At 47.2% G+C, this 17,266-nt stretch overlaps 1 protein-coding gene across 1 annotated transcript in view; it reads right to left on the bottom strand.

Annotated features, from left to right (window-relative positions):
* Window positions 1–17,266, bottom strand: part of PC (pyruvate carboxylase) — a 99,737-nt gene that overhangs the window by 65,756 nt on the left and 16,715 nt on the right. Inside the window, exons 5-9 of the mRNA XM_088128611.1 lie at window positions 14,681–14,826; window positions 14,297–14,414; window positions 13,259–13,410; window positions 12,494–12,612; window positions 3,602–3,764 (exon numbers count right to left, since the gene is read on the bottom strand). Of these exons, the coding sequence (XP_087984737.1) occupies window positions 3,602–3,764; window positions 12,494–12,612; window positions 13,259–13,410; window positions 14,297–14,414; window positions 14,681–14,826 (698 nt within the window). The remainder of the gene's footprint in view (window positions 1–3,601; window positions 3,765–12,493; window positions 12,613–13,258; window positions 13,411–14,296; window positions 14,415–14,680; window positions 14,827–17,266) is intronic.

Below are 17,266 nucleotides of genomic sequence, written 5' to 3'. Positions count from 1 at the left end.
AAGTGAGGGCTAGAGAAGACTGCACTCTGGAGAATTTACTATAGGCTGAAAAAGTGCACCCAAAGGATGCTTGGGAATAGCTGTACCTCATTCTGGACAGAAATGACATGTGGGGTCTCCTAGAGCTCTGTCCTCAGCCCAGCGCTGTGCCATGTTTTTATAAACAATGGATTGCAAGGGATGCTTATGAAATGTGTGGGTGATATCATGCTAAGGGGATTGGCTAATACCTTGCAGGACAAAATCTCAATTCACAACACCCTCAACAGACTTGAACACTAGGCTAGATCAGACAGAATGATGTTCACTTTGACAAGTGTGAGGTCCTGCTTCTGGGTAGGAAAAGTGAAATGCAGAGGCACAGAAGCAGAGAGAGCTGCTTAGTGGCAGTGGCCCCACCAGCTGAACATGAGCAAGCAGCGTGATCCAGCTGCTAAAAGGGAGGGTTCTGCACAAGTTAGGCCACCCTTTGCATCCTATGTCCAGTCCTGACCGAGGGGGAAGCTGGGCTGGGTTCAGAGGAGAGCTATCAGGATGATAAGAGGGCCGGCAACCAAGCCCTACAGAGAGCGTGCTTAGCTTGCAAAGGAGAAGACAGAGCGGGGGGATGAGAGTGGTCTGCAAACCTCTAAAAGGCTGTCACATGTTCTCTCTGACTCTGGGAAGAAACCAAAAGAAAGGGGATTCAGGCTGAATGCGAAGAGTACTTAAAACAGTCTCTTTACTTTAAGGACCACCAAGACAGATGGTGTGGTGGAAGAAACAAACAGGAGATTCTCACAAGCGGTCATGTGAACATAGCCTGGCATTATCCTCAAACATCGGTGATAATGAAGGCTAAAAAGGCACATTGATCTCCTTTTTTAAAAATTTTCTTTTCTTTTCTTCTCTTTCCTCACTTGCACTTCCTCAGACCCTCATCCTTTTGAGTTCCGACCTCAAGAAGATACAAAAGAGAAATGGCTTCATTCTAAATTTATCCTTGATTGCAGACTGTTATCAGTGAGCTGGAGAGACTGGCAAAGAAGGAGATGGAAGGAGGAGACTTGGCAGAGAGGGAGAAAGCAACCTGGAATTTTATCTGTCAATTAAGACAATTAAGGCTTAAGTGGTGGCCCTGTACAAGAGGTGAGAGGAAGGCTGGGGGCCAGTCCCTTCCTTAAACCCGGAGTCTCAGGACAACTTCAGCCTGTCTCACCGTGGGATGGGGAGGAAAGAGAGGCAACCCCATGGATTTCCAGAGCTGTTTGTACCAAGGTTGGAAGAGAGTCAGGAAAGGCCCAGAGATCCCATGGGTCAGCAGTGAATGAATGAATTACTTACTGTATATACTGTATATTACGCCACCCAGAGTCACCTTATGTGAGATGGGCCACTATATAAACACGATAAATAAATAAAATAAATAAATACTGCCTTTCCACTAACTTCAGTACTAATAAATTAAGGGGAAACCATAATCTACAAAAAGATAAAGCTACATTAAAACATAATCATGCAAGCTCGTCAGGATTATAAGCCACTCCATCATGCGTTATATGCACACAATTGTTGGTGGAGGGACACAGATGTTTTGCAGGCAGGGAGAAAGAAAGAGAAGAACACACACATTATTCTGCAGGTGGCAGACAGGACCATTCGTAAGCTTCAGAAGAGCTTGTCTGCAATCAAGCTTCTCATCCCGAGAATGAAAGAATGAGGAAGGCAGAACTACATAAGGCTGTAAGCAGGAGGGAGGCAGGCAAAGCTTTGTGGTAGATGGCAGATCCAAGAGGGCAGATCCAAGCTTGACATCCCTAGATGTCTAGTGAAAGAGAAGCTAAAAGTACGGGGCAGAAAAACGGGGTCATAAGGATCAGTTTGCCCTGATCCATCTGTGCCTGGCCTGAAAGGCTGAATTCCCAGGAAGCGACAGAAGAGAAATGCCTTCTGCACCAATGCCTGCCCTGTCCTGCCACATTGGCCAACCCCAGCAGAAGCTATCAGTGAAGCCAAGGTCTCTGATGGTGCCACCCACCTCTCACCAGATCGCCCCCTCCCGCCATTGGGCTGCTGGGGGTGATGACCCTACTCCAGCACCGGTTCTGATGGAAAGGGCCACACAGAAGGGCGAAGACAGGGAAGCCCACAGGCGGTTAGGGATCTGTCTGAGTCTTCAGACCTGGCAGCAGCAGAGCTCAACCAGACTGCGCCTCTGCCTGCCCCACAGAAAATGAGAGCGGTGCAATATGAGTCAGCTGGCCCAGAGGCCAGAAATCAATCACATGGGGACAACTGAGGCAGGTGACCCGCAAAGCACTAGAAAACCCCACTAGTGATTTTTGCCTGAATCCAATGCTGGGCAGAACACGTGGGGCATGCTGCTTCCAGAGAGATGCCTAGCCAAGCACCAGGGCAGTGGGAGCTGAGCTTTGGGGGCAGCAAGCGGCTGAAATAAAGATAGCCTGCCCTCTGCCCAGAGAACAACCTGAGGAGGAGCCTGCAGCTGAGGGCTGGTGAAGGGGCAGGGAGCGCCTGGGACACTCCGGCCTCCCAGGACAGGCAGGAAGAGAGAGGAGAGGAGAGGAGAGGAGAGGAGAGGAGAGGAGAGGAGAGGAGAGGAGAGGAGAGGAGAGGAGAGGAGAGGAGAGGAGAGGAGAGGAGAGGAGAGGAGAGGAGAGGAGAGGAGAGGGGCACGAGCCATTTCTATTTCCACCCCCAGCAACAGCACTACCAGAACGGATCCCCAGAGGATCCCTGACAGTGCTCCAAGTCCAACCCCCGCCTCGCCCTCAGAACAGCAAGAGGTGATGCAGGGCTGGAGGGAAAGGAGGGCCAGAAGCCATCTGTGGCGGCCCTGAAACTCCCCCGTTGCTCTTCCTGCCAGTGGGGCAGCCACATAATCAGCCTTATTGCTGACCCACGGGAGAAGGGAGGCTGCGCTTTCTATGGGGATACCCTTTCCTCCCATTAACAGGAGCACCAATCCCTCAGATACCTGAGTCTTCCATTCCACCCTTCAAGCTGTGCAGGAAGAAACTAACTGTATTTATAATGTTCTGGTAGTCTGTGGTAAAAGGAAGTACAGGAGGGTTGGAAACATCTCCAAAATAAAATACTGGCAGAACGGTCACACGCTTCCAATAATTTAAAAGGTGGTTACACAGGGAGCCTTTGGCTGAGCCAAGAGCAGGGCCAGGCTGGCAAAACCTGCTGTTGATGAAGCACTTTTGACCTGTGCAGGTAGAGGCATTACCTAGGGTAGGTAAGGTCAGTACAAGCATACTTGTACTTTTGCAAATATGTGCGTTGTGCAGGCTGCTATTTGACTCCAATCCTTTGATTTGCTAATGATATTGGAAAGGCTACAGCTTGTACAACATCAAACACATTTATCTTGTTCTTCATATATTCAAAGATTTTATGCTTGACCAGATTCAAGTTTGTGTTTTTGTTAAATGTTAAAATTACAGCTCAATAAAACAAAACACAGAAATACTTATCTGAACCGAGTTATGGAAACATCTTTATGACGCCTGGGGCCCTTTCTCCACCCTGTTATCTTCTCCAAGTCACCGATTTTGGAGGCAGAAAACTCAAGGAGGGTCATGCCCCAGCCTACCTCAATCCGGCCCGTGTCTGGCTGGAACCCACGAGCAGGATCTTCGGTCGTCACGCGGCACTGGATGGCGCAGCCATTGATCCGCACATTCTCCTGCTTCAGGCCCAGCTCTGGCAGACTCTTCCCCTCGGCGATGTGGATTTGGGCATGGACAAGATCCACACTGCAAAGCACAAGAGAGAGCAGTTGGGAACAAATCTATAGCTGCAGAGAGAGCCACATGGTGCCAGATACAGAAGGCTGGCTGGAGAACAAAGAATGCCATCTTACAAGGCAAGAGCTATGGCCACAGCCTTGGCTTAAGTGGGCACAGGGAGCCCAACAAGCTTGGCTTTAGGAGGACTATATCCTTCTCCAGTGTGGCAAAACCGGGCATCTCAAGATGCCTTCACCATGTGAGACAGACAGATTCTTAAACGTTGGTAGGTGATCAAGCCCTGGGGTGACAGCAGTTGAGGGCCAAAGCTGAAGGAGGGCAAATTCCCCATCTTTGTTCCGTTGGTGGGAACATCTGGAAGTCTGCAAGCACATCCTGGGCACTCTCACAGACGGAGTTTCTGATGGGCTGCCTTGTCATCTCAGCTTCCCCAAGGGGAGGGAGGGGAGGAACCAGGCTGCAGCTTCCCAGCCTTTCTTCTCCCACAAATAGTTCTGGACTCTGGATGGGGTTAGTGGCTTCCTGGGAACTGAGGCAGCTGATACTTTGTTCTGGAACATACTGGTTCCCCATTTTGCCAACCGGAATAAAATGTAAAAGAAGTTGGAGGGAAACCGGAGAGGCTCAGAAAACAGGGAGACATCTTGCTGCTTGTGGGTGGATGAACAGATCAGCCCTTTAAGGGCAGAACCTCATTCTGAAGGCAAATGTTAAAAACAAGCAGGCACACACACGCGAGCTGGGAGTCTGCAGGCTGAAGGCTGGGGACCAAGGCTGAAAACTAGTGGAGCCGTCTGACTGACACCATCCAGGCCCTGGTTTTTGTGCAGATGGATCCCCAGCTTCTGGTTTTGGAGTGGGAAGAGATCATCTCTCCAGGGTGCAAACTCCCTTTTCCTTCCTGGTAGCAGCTGAAGGATTCAAGGGCCTATCAGCCCAATTCACTCCAGGGAGATGCACAGCTCCCTGAAGCAGGTTTAACACCAGAACATTTCTCATCTGAGACCTGCTTTCCTAGGGGCTCTGGCTCTGTCCTCTGCCTGTCCACTGGATGCAAAGGAAGCTTCAGACGACTGCAGACGATCCCCTTCCTCTCCCCTCCCTTCTCTTCTCTAGGTTAAGAGACCGGCTCCTGCGCTTGGTCTGGAAGGGCAGATTCTGGAGGGGCAGAGCTAGATGTGTAGCAAATCACCCCCAGGCTGGGGTCAGCGAGGAACGTGGCCCAGAGGTCCCGACTCCCTGGCACCCCTTTCTGCTCAGCACCCCAATGCCCACTTTCCAAGCGGCCTCAGCCTGACAAACAGCAGTACTTCCCCACCACCAGCTGCCCCACAGGCAAATGGGGCCTGACTTCACAAAGAGGGGCTTGATTACAGAGCACACCGCTATTTTTAACAAAATTGATGTAAAAAATCTCCCTCCCTTTCTCCTACTGCTATCACATATAAAAACATCTAACTGCAGATTGATTTTTTTAAATGGCTTCACATTTCTGCAGGGCTACGAAAGCCACGGCTGCCTCCTTGGCCTCCGGTCCGTCTAGGGGGAAGGGGCTCCCTCATCCCTAGAATCCACACAAGAGAAACCCCTTCCTTAAATGGCCGCTCCCCAGAAAGTGGGGCTGGCACTGCCCTCCTTTGCCAGATGGCCATGGGCAGGTTCCACCAAAAGAAAGCCAGTTAAGCTGCAAGGAAAACAATTCTGTTTCTATCTACTCATCCTGCTACCCTCTAATTTGCACTCTGGAGACCCAAGTTCCAGTTCCCACACAACCATGGAGACAGTCTCGCAGAGCTGCTAAGAAGAACACGTGAGACAAAAGAACCCCTATCATCACTTGAACAAATTTAGCAACTGGGCAGGACAACAGTAACAAATCAAGAAGGACATCTGATCCATTTGCGTTCAAGAACGAGGTAGTCCTGGACCACCTCTGCTTCCCAATTTAGGCTTGTGCCGTGAATTTTCAGAACAATGTTTGAGTTCAGTCGATAGCACTTTGGCGATTCCTGAATGCTGGTGCAAAATCTCAATTCCAGTTTGAAAAAAAAAAGACTTATCAGTCAATTAAGGCCTGGAATATACAAAAGTCTCAGATTATCTTCATTCTGGACTCAAGTGGGGAATTTAAATATTAAATATTTAAATATTTAAACCTATTCCAACTCACATTAAGATGATATGACTGCAGAGAAATAAATCTGGAATATTTGATTCACTAGATACTCGAGCATCAAAATTGTACATAGGAAACCGTTTAAACATTATTTTAACAGATAAAAGAAAATCAGTGTTTTCGTATTAAAGGAAACTCATTTGTGATGGGGAGTGTAGCTCCTTTTGTGATTTAGACCTATTTGTATCTGACTGGGACTACTTGTGGGAATTCCAAATTTTAAGGATTTGTTTTTTCAAAGTGATACGCATATTTTATATATTCACTTTTGTTAAATTTTGATCTGAGAGCTAAATTTTCAATATGGGACTCAGTGAATAATGCTTTGTATTTCAGTGCAAATCTTGCTCCATAGAACCCCTACTCAGTGCAGGAATCCAAAACCGAGCATTTGGCAAAATGCCTTATCTGCTTGTTTCTTTCACTGCAAGGGGATCTCCTAAAACAAAAATCTTATTTTCCATGCACGGTGGTCCTGCATGAGAAATCTCACAACCAATTCTATTAAGCCATCAGTTCTCTTCATGAAGGAGAATATATTTTGTTGCCTATCAATTCCAGTGCAGATGTGGCAAAATTCATCTAGCCTCTGTGGAAAATGTGGGCCTATCCAAAACAGTGGCTCATGCATACAGAGAGGCTGTACTTTAACATATGCATAGGTTGGGCATTCCTAATTTAATACAAGGGCATTAATGGAAAGTAGCCTTTCAATAATTAATTTGTGAAATTTGTGTCCCACATTCCCACCTGATGGTAGGAGCATACTGTTAAACCAATGAATTAACATTTTGCTCTTATACTTTTTGAGTACCATCTCAGGTTTATTTTGTTCTAATTGTTTGATGTTTATTTTGTATATAGCACTTACCTGTATACCATCCAGAGAATCTCCAGCGTTGTATTAAAATACATTAAATAAATACAAACACAATAGCATCTAATAATACAATACATTTAAGTAAAAAGTAAAACTCAGTAACAAGGGAAACCCTGTATTCAATATTCTCCTGCAGATATTCAAGACAAGGGAAGCTTCTGCTTGGATGAGGCACACTGCTATCCTTCCTCTGGGTTCTGCAGCTGGACCTCATCCCCTACCCCGCCAGCCCTAGCTCACACCCAACTGGGCAGGGGTTCAGAGCTCTTGATGCACAAAGCCTATGGTGCAGAAATGCAGCCTCGCTCTGTTGGCTCTTACAGAGAGAAGCACTGAAAGGTTATCTTTTCTCCTGTCATCTCCCTTCACTTTGACCCTCTTCTGAGAAATTAGAAAAGAGCAGATGGATTCAGCCCAGGAGTGTAGCTGGAAGGAGAGGGGAGTTGGAAGGGTCATAAACCGGTACAACAAAGGGGAGGTGGGATCTTGATAACAGGAGAGGCTGAGAAATGAATTCCCTGGATTCTAAGCCCACGAGGGTTGGGGCTGCCTCATCTCCTGACAAGACAGATTTCGAGTATTTAGCGAGTCAGCGTGCAAAACCTCAACTTTCCCTGTTGATGCTGGGGGCAGGGGAGCGGGTGCATTACCAAGGCATTAAGGTGCTAAGAAGGCAGTTTCTCCACAATAATAATATAAGCCTTGTGTGCATCAGCACAACTCTTCTTGGACAGCTTCCCTAGCTCCAAGCTGCAGGTGTTCAACTTCTGAAGTCTCTGAGATGAAGGTAGGTAGGAGAAGGAAAGAATGAGAGAGAATAATGGCATCTCTTCCCATCTGTACACGCTCAAGTCTTCTACTGATACTCAAGCAGACTTGGATTAATGCTACCATCGTTTCTGGAGGCAAATGTGTAGTTCACATTGTGCTGGGAAAGTAATACACTTGTTTGGATTCCCATCACACCGAAAGGTATGGTAGACTCTGTCCCACCTGCTGGACTAACCGAGTCACCATCTGGATTAACTGATTCATCTGGATAATTTTTGCATCTGAAATTGGAGCAAGGCATCAGTGACTTGATCAACAGTTAGCAGGGATGCTAGAGGGTCTGTAGCCATTGTAGCAATGGGAGTAAGAGTGAATGATCAAATTCTCCAGACATACTCTTAATTCACCTTTCAGCTAAACTTGGCAGAAGATTCCTAGACGTGACTCGGCCAGATGAAAATCTTCCCTGCAGACAAGAATGAAGCCTCAACCAGAAGTGACTGCCTACTGCAGTGCAAAGAAATCAGGGATCCAACCACCTGACTGGGTTTAGCTGTTCATACGGATATATCTTTCAAATCCCCTCCCTGCAACCCCATTAAGCAAGGGCCACAGAGTGAAGTTTGAATTAAAAAAGGGTTCTTGGCTGAGTCGATTTCTTCCTCACGGCGGGGCAAGAGAAATCCACATGAGTTTCCTCCCTACTGTCTGACTGCCACACAAAATGATGGATCGGTTCCCATGATGGGACTTGTTGATCCCACATTTCATGGCTTCCCACTGGATTCCTGATACTGACATTGCCTCCTTTTCCCCTCCAAAGTAGTTCTCAGGTGGCTGATGGCAAAACCTTGGCACTCAGCCATTTTATGGGTTCTCAGCCCACTGCATGATCACTTCTTTTTTGGGGACCTCTTCCTATTAGCCGAAGGTGGCAAGTTTCAATCTCAGAAATCATAAAGAACGGTGAGTGCAAAATCCTCCTGGTGACAGACATTTGCACACAGCCCTGCCACGTGGCATACAACCTAAGAGCAAAAAAGGACTCACTAACAGAGACACCAGCTCTAGAAAGGCAAAACAAAACTGAGAGGAACACAACCCTGGCCTCAGATGTTCCAGCAGCGTGAACTGGAAAAAGGCAATTCCAACAGATACCATTCCTACAACCCTTTCAGCCATGGGAGAAGGAACAAGCGTTTCCTGTCTTCTGCATGAGAGCCCCGATAGTATTTGAAGAGGGTGACGTCTTCCCCCAGTTTACTGTTTTCAGGGCTAGACAAGACGCCCATTGCTTCAACCTTCCTCCACAAAGGAGTTGTTTTTTATGTTTCTGTCCATCCTTTCACCTGCCACGCATCCGCTACCTGTAAACTTTTATCCTTATAAACCGTCATTCTTTCCACCACCTCTATAAAAATGTTCAGTAAAATTTCTTTTTTCCGTTCAGATGTGTTTAATGACCCACTGAAGAACACCCTGCCCCCCTGCCCAGCACTTAACAAACTTTGCCCATGGTTACCTCTTTCAGTCAGAATTCTGCCAAACACCTTCTTGGCAGACTTATAACAAACAGATCACCTATCTTGAGCTTCTTTCTCACTGGCTTTCCCTGCTATGGGGTCCTATTTATCACTGCTTATTAAAAACTGAAGTCCATGGTGGTTTTAGTCTCCCTGATGCTGTTGTGTCTCCCTTCAACCATCTGAAGAAAAAAATTGTCAGTGACTTCATGCTTCACTGAAAGGTCTGCAGTTAGGAAGTACTGGCTGGGGCACCAGCAACTGTGTTGCTTATTTTAGCCCAGATGGCACTGCCAAGCTCATTTGTTTGGATTTTGGGCAGGAATGGATACTTTCACTGTATGGTGAAAGACCTTCTCCCTTTCTGTTGTGTCTGTTTCTCTTGAGCAAATTGTCTTTCAGCTGTTAAGTCCCGATCCTGGTAATCATTTCATCAGGTCTCCATTTTTACCTCTGAAGGTAAAATATTTTATGAATATTTGCCCTTCTCCACTAAGAGCTGAAGCTCAATTTTATTCCCATGATCTGTGCATTAAATGTATTGACAATGAGGTTCGTGAACTTTATGAACCTTTTGATTTGCTTTTGAGTGGTTTAAGAGGCCCCATTTCAGCAACACTCCAACTTCTACAGTGCAGAAATCTTTATCTGATGTCCTCACTTCAGGGTTTTATTCTCCAAATTCCCATAGGATTCCACTTAAGCTCTCCTAATGAAACCTTTTTACCAGTCCTTGTGAGGTGGAGCCCATCTCATGCTAGCAGTCATCATCCAGATTACTCAGAACATGACCCCAGAAACCGAATCCCTGCTGTGGATGCCAGTCATTGATCCGCAGATTTCTTCTTTGCCTTTCCAGTCCTCTTCTGTGGATTGTGAAAATGGGTGAGACTCTGTCAGGCCTAGCCCAAGGAACTCCAAGAGACAATGCCAATTCAGTCCAGCTACGCTACAACCTCTAGCAAGAATCTTCCCAGACTAAAACCCCAGTTTCCAAAGTCCTCCAGCCACAACAGTGTGAATTCCTCAGGGAGGTGCCAGTCTCATCCTCTTGTTCCTCCCACGCTGTTCTGGCGAGCTAAGAAAATGTTTATCTCCCTGAGCCTGGCCTTCATAATTCCATTCCATCACAGACTCTCACTACAAGATGTTGAGCTTCCTTCCAATATCATCTGTGGTGATTTTGTTATGGCTGTTTAGTGTCACTGAGCTGAAAGTTGTTCGGCGTGTTCATAGTCTTTTCTTTCAGAAGACATCACACTACCCAAACTTGTGGCTCCAATCAACACATCTTTCTTTCGTTTCCTTGCAGTAGTGCATCACAAACTGCCTTCATTTCTCCTTGTCTTCCTACAATGCACAGTTGCCATCCTGGTCTCCTGTTCTGCAGTTGTTCCTTTTCTTGTTCTCAGGTAAGAAGATGCCATAAACATGGCAGGTCATGACTGCATATACTTATTCATCATCATCTTCGCTTTTTCTTCTTAGAGTACCAGCAGCAGAGAAGGGTTTTCTTCTTGTTCCTTTCTCAAGTGCTCTTGATAGCCAAGTACTTTACTCTTGACTTAGAGGAAAACTTTGTTGTTGTTCAGTCGTTAAGTCGTGTCCGACTCTTCGTGACCCCATGAACCATATTGCGCCAGGCCTTCCTGTCCTTCACTGCCTCCCTGAGTTTGCTCAGTTTCATGCTCAGTTTCATGCTTCAGTGATGCTATCTAACCATCTCATCCTCTGCCGTCCTCTTCTCCTTTTGCCTTCAATCTTTCCCAGCATCAGGGTCTTCTCCAAAGAGATCTCTCTTCGCATTAGGTGACCAAAGTATCTGAGCTTGAGCTTCATTATCAGTCCTTCCAATGAACAATCAGGGTTGATTTCCTTTAAGATTGACTTGTTTGACCTCCTAGCAGTCCAGGGTACTCGTAAGAGTCTTCTCCAGCACCACAGTTCAAAGGCATCAATTCTTTGGCGCTCAGCCTTCTTTATGGTCCAGCTCTCACAGCCATACATTACTACTGGAAAAACCATAGCTTTGACTATCCGGATCTTTGTCGGCAAGGTGATGTCTCTCCTTTTTAATATGTTATCTAGGTTTGCCATAGCCTTCCTCCCAAGGAGCAAGCGTCTTTTAATTTCATGGCTGCAATCTCCGTCTGCGGTGATCTTGGAGCTCAAATAAATGAAGTCTGTTACTGCTTCCATTTCTACCCCTTCTATTTGCCAGGAATTGATGGGTCCAGATGCCATGATCTTAGTTTTTTTAATGTTGAGTTTCAAGCCAGCTTTTGCACTCTCCTCTTTCACCCTCATCAAGAGGCTCTTTAGTTCTTCTTCACTTTCTGCCATTAGGGTGGTATCGTCCGCATATCTGAGGTTGTTGATGATTCTCCCTGCAATCTTGATTCCGGCTTGTGATTCTTCCAGCCTGGCATTTCTCATGATGTACTCTGCATATAGGTTAAATAAGCAGGGTGACAGTATACAGCCTTGTCGTACTCCTTTCCCTATTTTGAACCAATCGGTTGTTCTGTGACTGGTTCTAACTGTTGCTTCTTGGCCCGCATACAGATTTCTCAGGAGACAGGTAAGATGGTCTGGTACCCCCATCTCTTTAAGAATTTGCTATAGTTTGATGTGATCTACACAATCAAAGGCTTTTGCATAGTCAATGAAGCAGAAGTAGATGTTTTTCTGGAACTCTCGTGCTTTCTCCATGATCCAGCGAATGTTGGCGATTTGATCTCTAGTTCCTCTGCCTCTTCGAAACCCAGCTTGTACATCCGGTAGTTCTCGGTTCACGTACTGCTGAAGCCTAGCTTGTAGGATTTTGAGCATAACCTTGCTAGCATGTGAAATGAGTGCAATTGTGCGATAGTTTGAGCATTCTTTGGCATTGCCCTTCTTTGGAATTGGAACGTAAACTGACCTTTTCCAATCCCGTGGCCACTTTGTTAGAGGTCAATTAATAGCTTTCAGGCACATCCGAAGTTATTTAGGAGATGATCTTGTCTCCCCTCGTAGCCCAGCCGACAATCCCTCAGAGCCACCATTTCTCTGGTCCCTTCTCTCTTCTCACTGCTGAATTCCTCAGCAGACTCCTGTTAATCCCCCCTTGTTTGCTCTCTCAGTGAGCTCATTCCCTGGAACTAGGCTGCCTTGCATTCCTCTTACGGGCTCTGTTTATTCAGCATAAAGCACTTACCCAGTTGCCCACAATCTGCAATTACTGTATTCAGGAAATCACCTTTTCACCCTTTATGGCCAGGCCTGACTCCTATTAGCTCTTCATTCCCCAGAATGAATGAATGAAGGCCAGGCTGCTCTAGATCACAGGAAAGCATGTCAGAATCTGTCAACATCAAAATATCAAGGGTAGGAAGTCACTTACTCTGTGATTTCTTCTGTCACTGTGTGCTCAACTTGAAGTCGGGAATTGACCTCAATAAAGTAATGTTTGCCATGTCTGTCCACCAAGAACTCCACTGTGCCAGCATTTTCATATCCAACCTGCAAAAAAGAATGTGGTAAGTGGAATTCAGTAGCACATGCAGAATCTTCATACAAGAATACCAGCAATATTCAAAGTTCAAGGCTTGAGTTAAGACAAGCAATTTTCTACTAGAGGAAGAGATGCCAGTAGAAATCTGTAATCCAGGCTGAGACAAATTCCATAGAGTCTTTCCTTTCTTCAAGTTAAGTTCTGCCTGTCTGCCTAGCCAGCCACTGGATCATAATCGACCTGTAGCAGCTTACAGCAATATTGGTAGATGGGGAGGAAAGGAGGGAAAAAGCAGGGCTGCAGTTTGCAGAGGGCAATTTATGCTTAAAGTAGCTGCGTCTTAGCTTGCCATAAAGATTCTTCCATGGCCATATCAAGCCTCTGGCCAATTTCAGCTTTTGCCAAATTGACCCAGGAACCCTGATGTCTTGCTCCCTGTCCAAAAAGGCAATGACTGGGGGATTCCGTTCCCTTTGCTCAGGCTGGCAGCTGGGCTTCTCCCCCAGAACAGGGGCTGCCATGGACACTGAGCAGGACCTTCCCCCGAGTTATGCGGGATTCAAAGCGGCCACCGTGGCCTCTTGCTGGGGACTCACTTGGCTCGCCACCAAGACCCCCACCCCCAAGACAGCTGGGCTGTTTGCAGTCCCTCACCTGTTTGGCCAGACGGACAGCGTCACCAGTAAGCTTAGACCGCAGCTGGGAATCAAGGTGGGAGGCTGGTGCGATTTCTACCACTTTCTGGTGCCGTCGCTGGATGGAGCAGTCCCTCTCATACAGGTGCACCACATTTCCATGCTTGTCACCTGCCGAGGAGAAACCAGGCAAAAGGTGAAGCTGGGACAATGCTGAGACTCCCTGTCTCGTGCGGGAAATGCCGCATAAACTAACTAGGCAGCCTCTGTGAATTGGAAAAGGCTTTCTTAGAAGCGTGACTCCTCCTAACTGGCACAGGATAACCTGTTTCTATCGAAGGAAGAATTCCCCTTTTCAGCTTGTCACGCCAGTGCCAAACATTCAACCGCCTTCTTGGCACTCTGCCAGGGACAAGGCCAACCCCAGCAGGGCCGATCTGAGGACCTCACTAAACCATCCAATCAGTAGCAGCGATGGGCGGTGTGTACAAAGGGCAGGGACTTAATCAATGCACGCTTATGACCCGCGCTTACTGGGGATTCCTCGTTCACAGGTAATAATTGCAATCCCTGATCCCCATCACGATTGGGGTTCAACGGGTTACCCGCAACTGTCGGCATAGGGTAGACACGCGCTGAGCCAGTCAGGGTAGTGCGCGTGCAGGCCCAGACACCTAAGGGCATCACAGACCTGTTATTGCTCAAACTCAGGTGGCTGAATGTATCCTTTTCTTTTCTTAAAAGCTGTTACTTTAGTCATACAAATCACTCAAGTTAATAAACTCATAAGTTAACTGGCCATTAAATTTCTTTAGTCAAAAGACTTTTTCAACATAATTAAATTATTTACTTTTCTAGTCAGTGACCATAATAAAAATGTTACGTTTCTTTTAATTAAATTGTTTCAGCAAAGTTAATCTTTAAGTTTGTCTGGGTTCTTTTCATACAGTCCAGAACAAAATCTTTATTTTTGTGTCTATCTTTCTCAAATACAGAAATCATCTCTCACTGCTACACTCCACACGAAGAAGGGACACGCAACCATTTCATTCCATACCCAAAATCTGGACTTCGATGTGTCTCGGTTTTTCCACAAACTTCTCCACAAAGAGAGCGCCATTCCCAAAAGCAGAAAGGGCCTCAGAAAATGCCCGGGTGTAGTTCTCCTCCAGCTCCTGCCAGCAGAAAATGGGGCCCATGTTGGCTGTTAATGCGCAACTGTGACTCCCCATTTCACCAGCCCAGACCCTTTCCCCCAGAAAGCTTTTCCCCAGCTATGAATCCCCCAGTGCTTCTGCCTCCCATGCCCCCACCCGCAATTTGGGTAGGCCACAGTCTGCCTGGACCTCACTTCTTCCCACTGAGTTCAAGGCCCCAGTCAAGCAAAGCTCTGATGGAAAGCCAACCCCAGGAGGATTGAACAAGGAGCCACGCTCCCTACCTCATAGCTGCGCACGACCCTCATGCCCCGTCCTCCTCCACCATAGGCAGCCTTGAAGATAATGGGGAAGCCGTACATCTGGGAAAACTCCTGCGCCTGGTTCAGAGAGGAGATGGGGGCATCTGTCCCGGGCACCACAGGCACTCCTGAAGAGCAAAGAGAAACAAACCCCAGTAAGTCTCAGCTTCTGGTGCCATTTGCCTGAGCAGCGTCCCCAGGGATTGTGTCTGGATGCCAAACTGGGAGACATGATCGCCTGCAGGGACTCTTGTGCATCAGGGAACTCTTGTGTATTGGGAAGGGGACGACCAAGGAATGTCTGTCCCAAAGGTCTCCAGAGTCAGCCATCCGCAGGCCTGCCAGGAGCAGGGGGGGAACTCCATTGTGGCTTTGGGGAGAGAAATACATCTAAGTTATAAACATTAAATTATCTGGGCAGCAACCTGCCACTTAAAAGCCTTCAGAAGGCCAGAGAACGGGGCCCGCTTTGCTTTTGAGGATGAGCTGTTCCAAAATAGGGGAGCTCCCACAGAGAATCCCACTTCTGTCACACTTACGGGTCTGGCTCCAGCAGGCATTTCCTGCTTGCTCAGACTGGGTGGGCAGGTGGAAAAAACAGCACTGTATTGGCAGGGAGGGAAATAAGTGATCAGAAGCACAGGCTGTGCAAGAAACAACAGCAAGCTACTTTTGCACAGTTCCTGGTGAAGGAAGAATGCTAGAAATAACTATGTATGACCAAGGGCAAGTTTGTTCATTTCCTAAATCAACCTTGTTTGTTGCTAAGAAGGGATGCAGGAAACTGATAGAATGATGCCGTAACCAACTTGATAAAATAAACGTTTGCCAGCTAACTCTGATCTTCTCCTCAAAGAGAACACCTTGTGAACACAGATCAACAGGAACTTCAAAGCATTCTTCAGCTGTTGGTTTACTGCAGTTAAATAGGGATTAAGGGGAAACGCTGTCCTGCAGGGTACAGTCACCAAGGTGAGTCACCAACAGGTAGCTAATATCCACAGAAAGTAAGTCGGAAAGGTTCAAGTGGCTACAGTAAAGGTTGGACAAGAAGGGGGTGGTGGCAGCTGGCAACAGAAGATGGGAGGTAACCTGAGTGGGTGGAGGACCTCAGCTCCTACTTTGCTTCAGTCTTCTAAGGGGAGTGATGTTCAAGTCTGAGACCAGTTACACCTGAGAGCCAGTAAGGAGGATGACCTTGGCTGCAAGCCTCTCAGAGAGTTGTCCGCAAGATGGCCAGCTCGAGGCTGATGCTGGGCAAAACGCTGGAACAGATTACAGAGCAGGCAGTTTGCAGACATTTAAAAAAGGCGGCATTATGCTCTAGTCCTTGAGAGCAGGCCTGCCCTTCTCTGCCGTAGCCCCCACTTCAGGGAATACTGTCCCCCCAGAAGTACATGCACCCCTTCCTTGCTGTTCTTCTGGAAACAGGATCAAACTGTTCTATTTCAGCATAGGTTTGGTCCCCACTGACTGGCTGTGGATTTTATTTGGGGTTTCTTATTTCGGGTGCCTCAAGAATAATCCATGTCCAAACAACCTGAGCACCTTTTCAATAGAGCAACTAGTTGAGTTGACCGGGGGAATAAAAGTGCATCAGTGCCCTGACTCTCCCAAAGCATCTGCGAAGCTTCCCATAACATTCTAGCAGAGAAGATGGCGAGACAGGGGTTGTCCTTCAACCTCTCCATGTCAAAATGGGGGAAGTGTTGAGGGGCATCATGCAGGGGCCCTTCCTAGGCCCTGTGCAGCTCAACATATTTATAAATGACTTGGACAAGGGGTTAGAAAGTGCCCTTTGCTAATGAGGCAACAATGGGTGGGTAGCAAAACCCTCCCTCCTCTCTGTTCGGCACTTCTCAGGCAACTCTGCGCCCAGTCTGAGCCCTGCAGTTTAGGAGGACGCTGCCAAACTGGAGCACGTCCAGAGGAGAGAAACCAAGAAAAAGAGGAGACGGTGAGGAGAAATGATAGCTGCCTTCAGGGATCTACGAGGTGTCATGCAGAAGACAGGGCAGAGCGGTTCCGAGTGGTTCCAGAAGACAGGCCAGGGCACAAGGAGCTTAAAATGCACAGGGAAATGCATCAGATGTCTCAGCAGTTGATGGACTTTCCTTGGCTGGAGGCGTTTAAACAGAGGTTGGATGGGATGCTGCAATAGTGGGTTCCTGCACAGGGCTGGGGTTGGACTAGATGATCTCTTGGTCCCTTTCAACCATTATTTTCTATGATTTCAGACTGCAAATTGCATGGAACAGAGAGAATTAGCTAACATTGTTTCGAATCTTGAGTGTATGTTGAGCCACAGGGAAACTGGAACAAAGTTAACGGGGTGCGTATAGATACACAAACTGGGGTGGGGGTAGACCTAACCTCACCAGAATGCACCTCAGAGGATCAAGGTATCAAAACCAAGCTATCACAATGCCTGCCTGCAGTGCGATTCATCCGCTAAAAATACAATATCAGGCCATATGATGGTACTTGTTGGAGCTCTCTTGTAGCCATCTGGACGAGAAATAAAGCTGGTCTCTCACAACGCTGAGTCAGAAAGAAGCTTACGGTTAC

This window comes from Python bivittatus, unplaced genomic scaffold (assembly GCF_059951505.1).
Source record: "Python bivittatus isolate LINGU-HERP-01145 unplaced genomic scaffold, Pbiv_v1 ctg000720_np1212, whole genome shotgun sequence".
Lineage (NCBI taxonomy): Eukaryota > Metazoa > Chordata > Lepidosauria > Squamata > Pythonidae > Python > Python bivittatus.
This window is presented reverse-complemented; position numbering and strand designations above follow the sequence as displayed.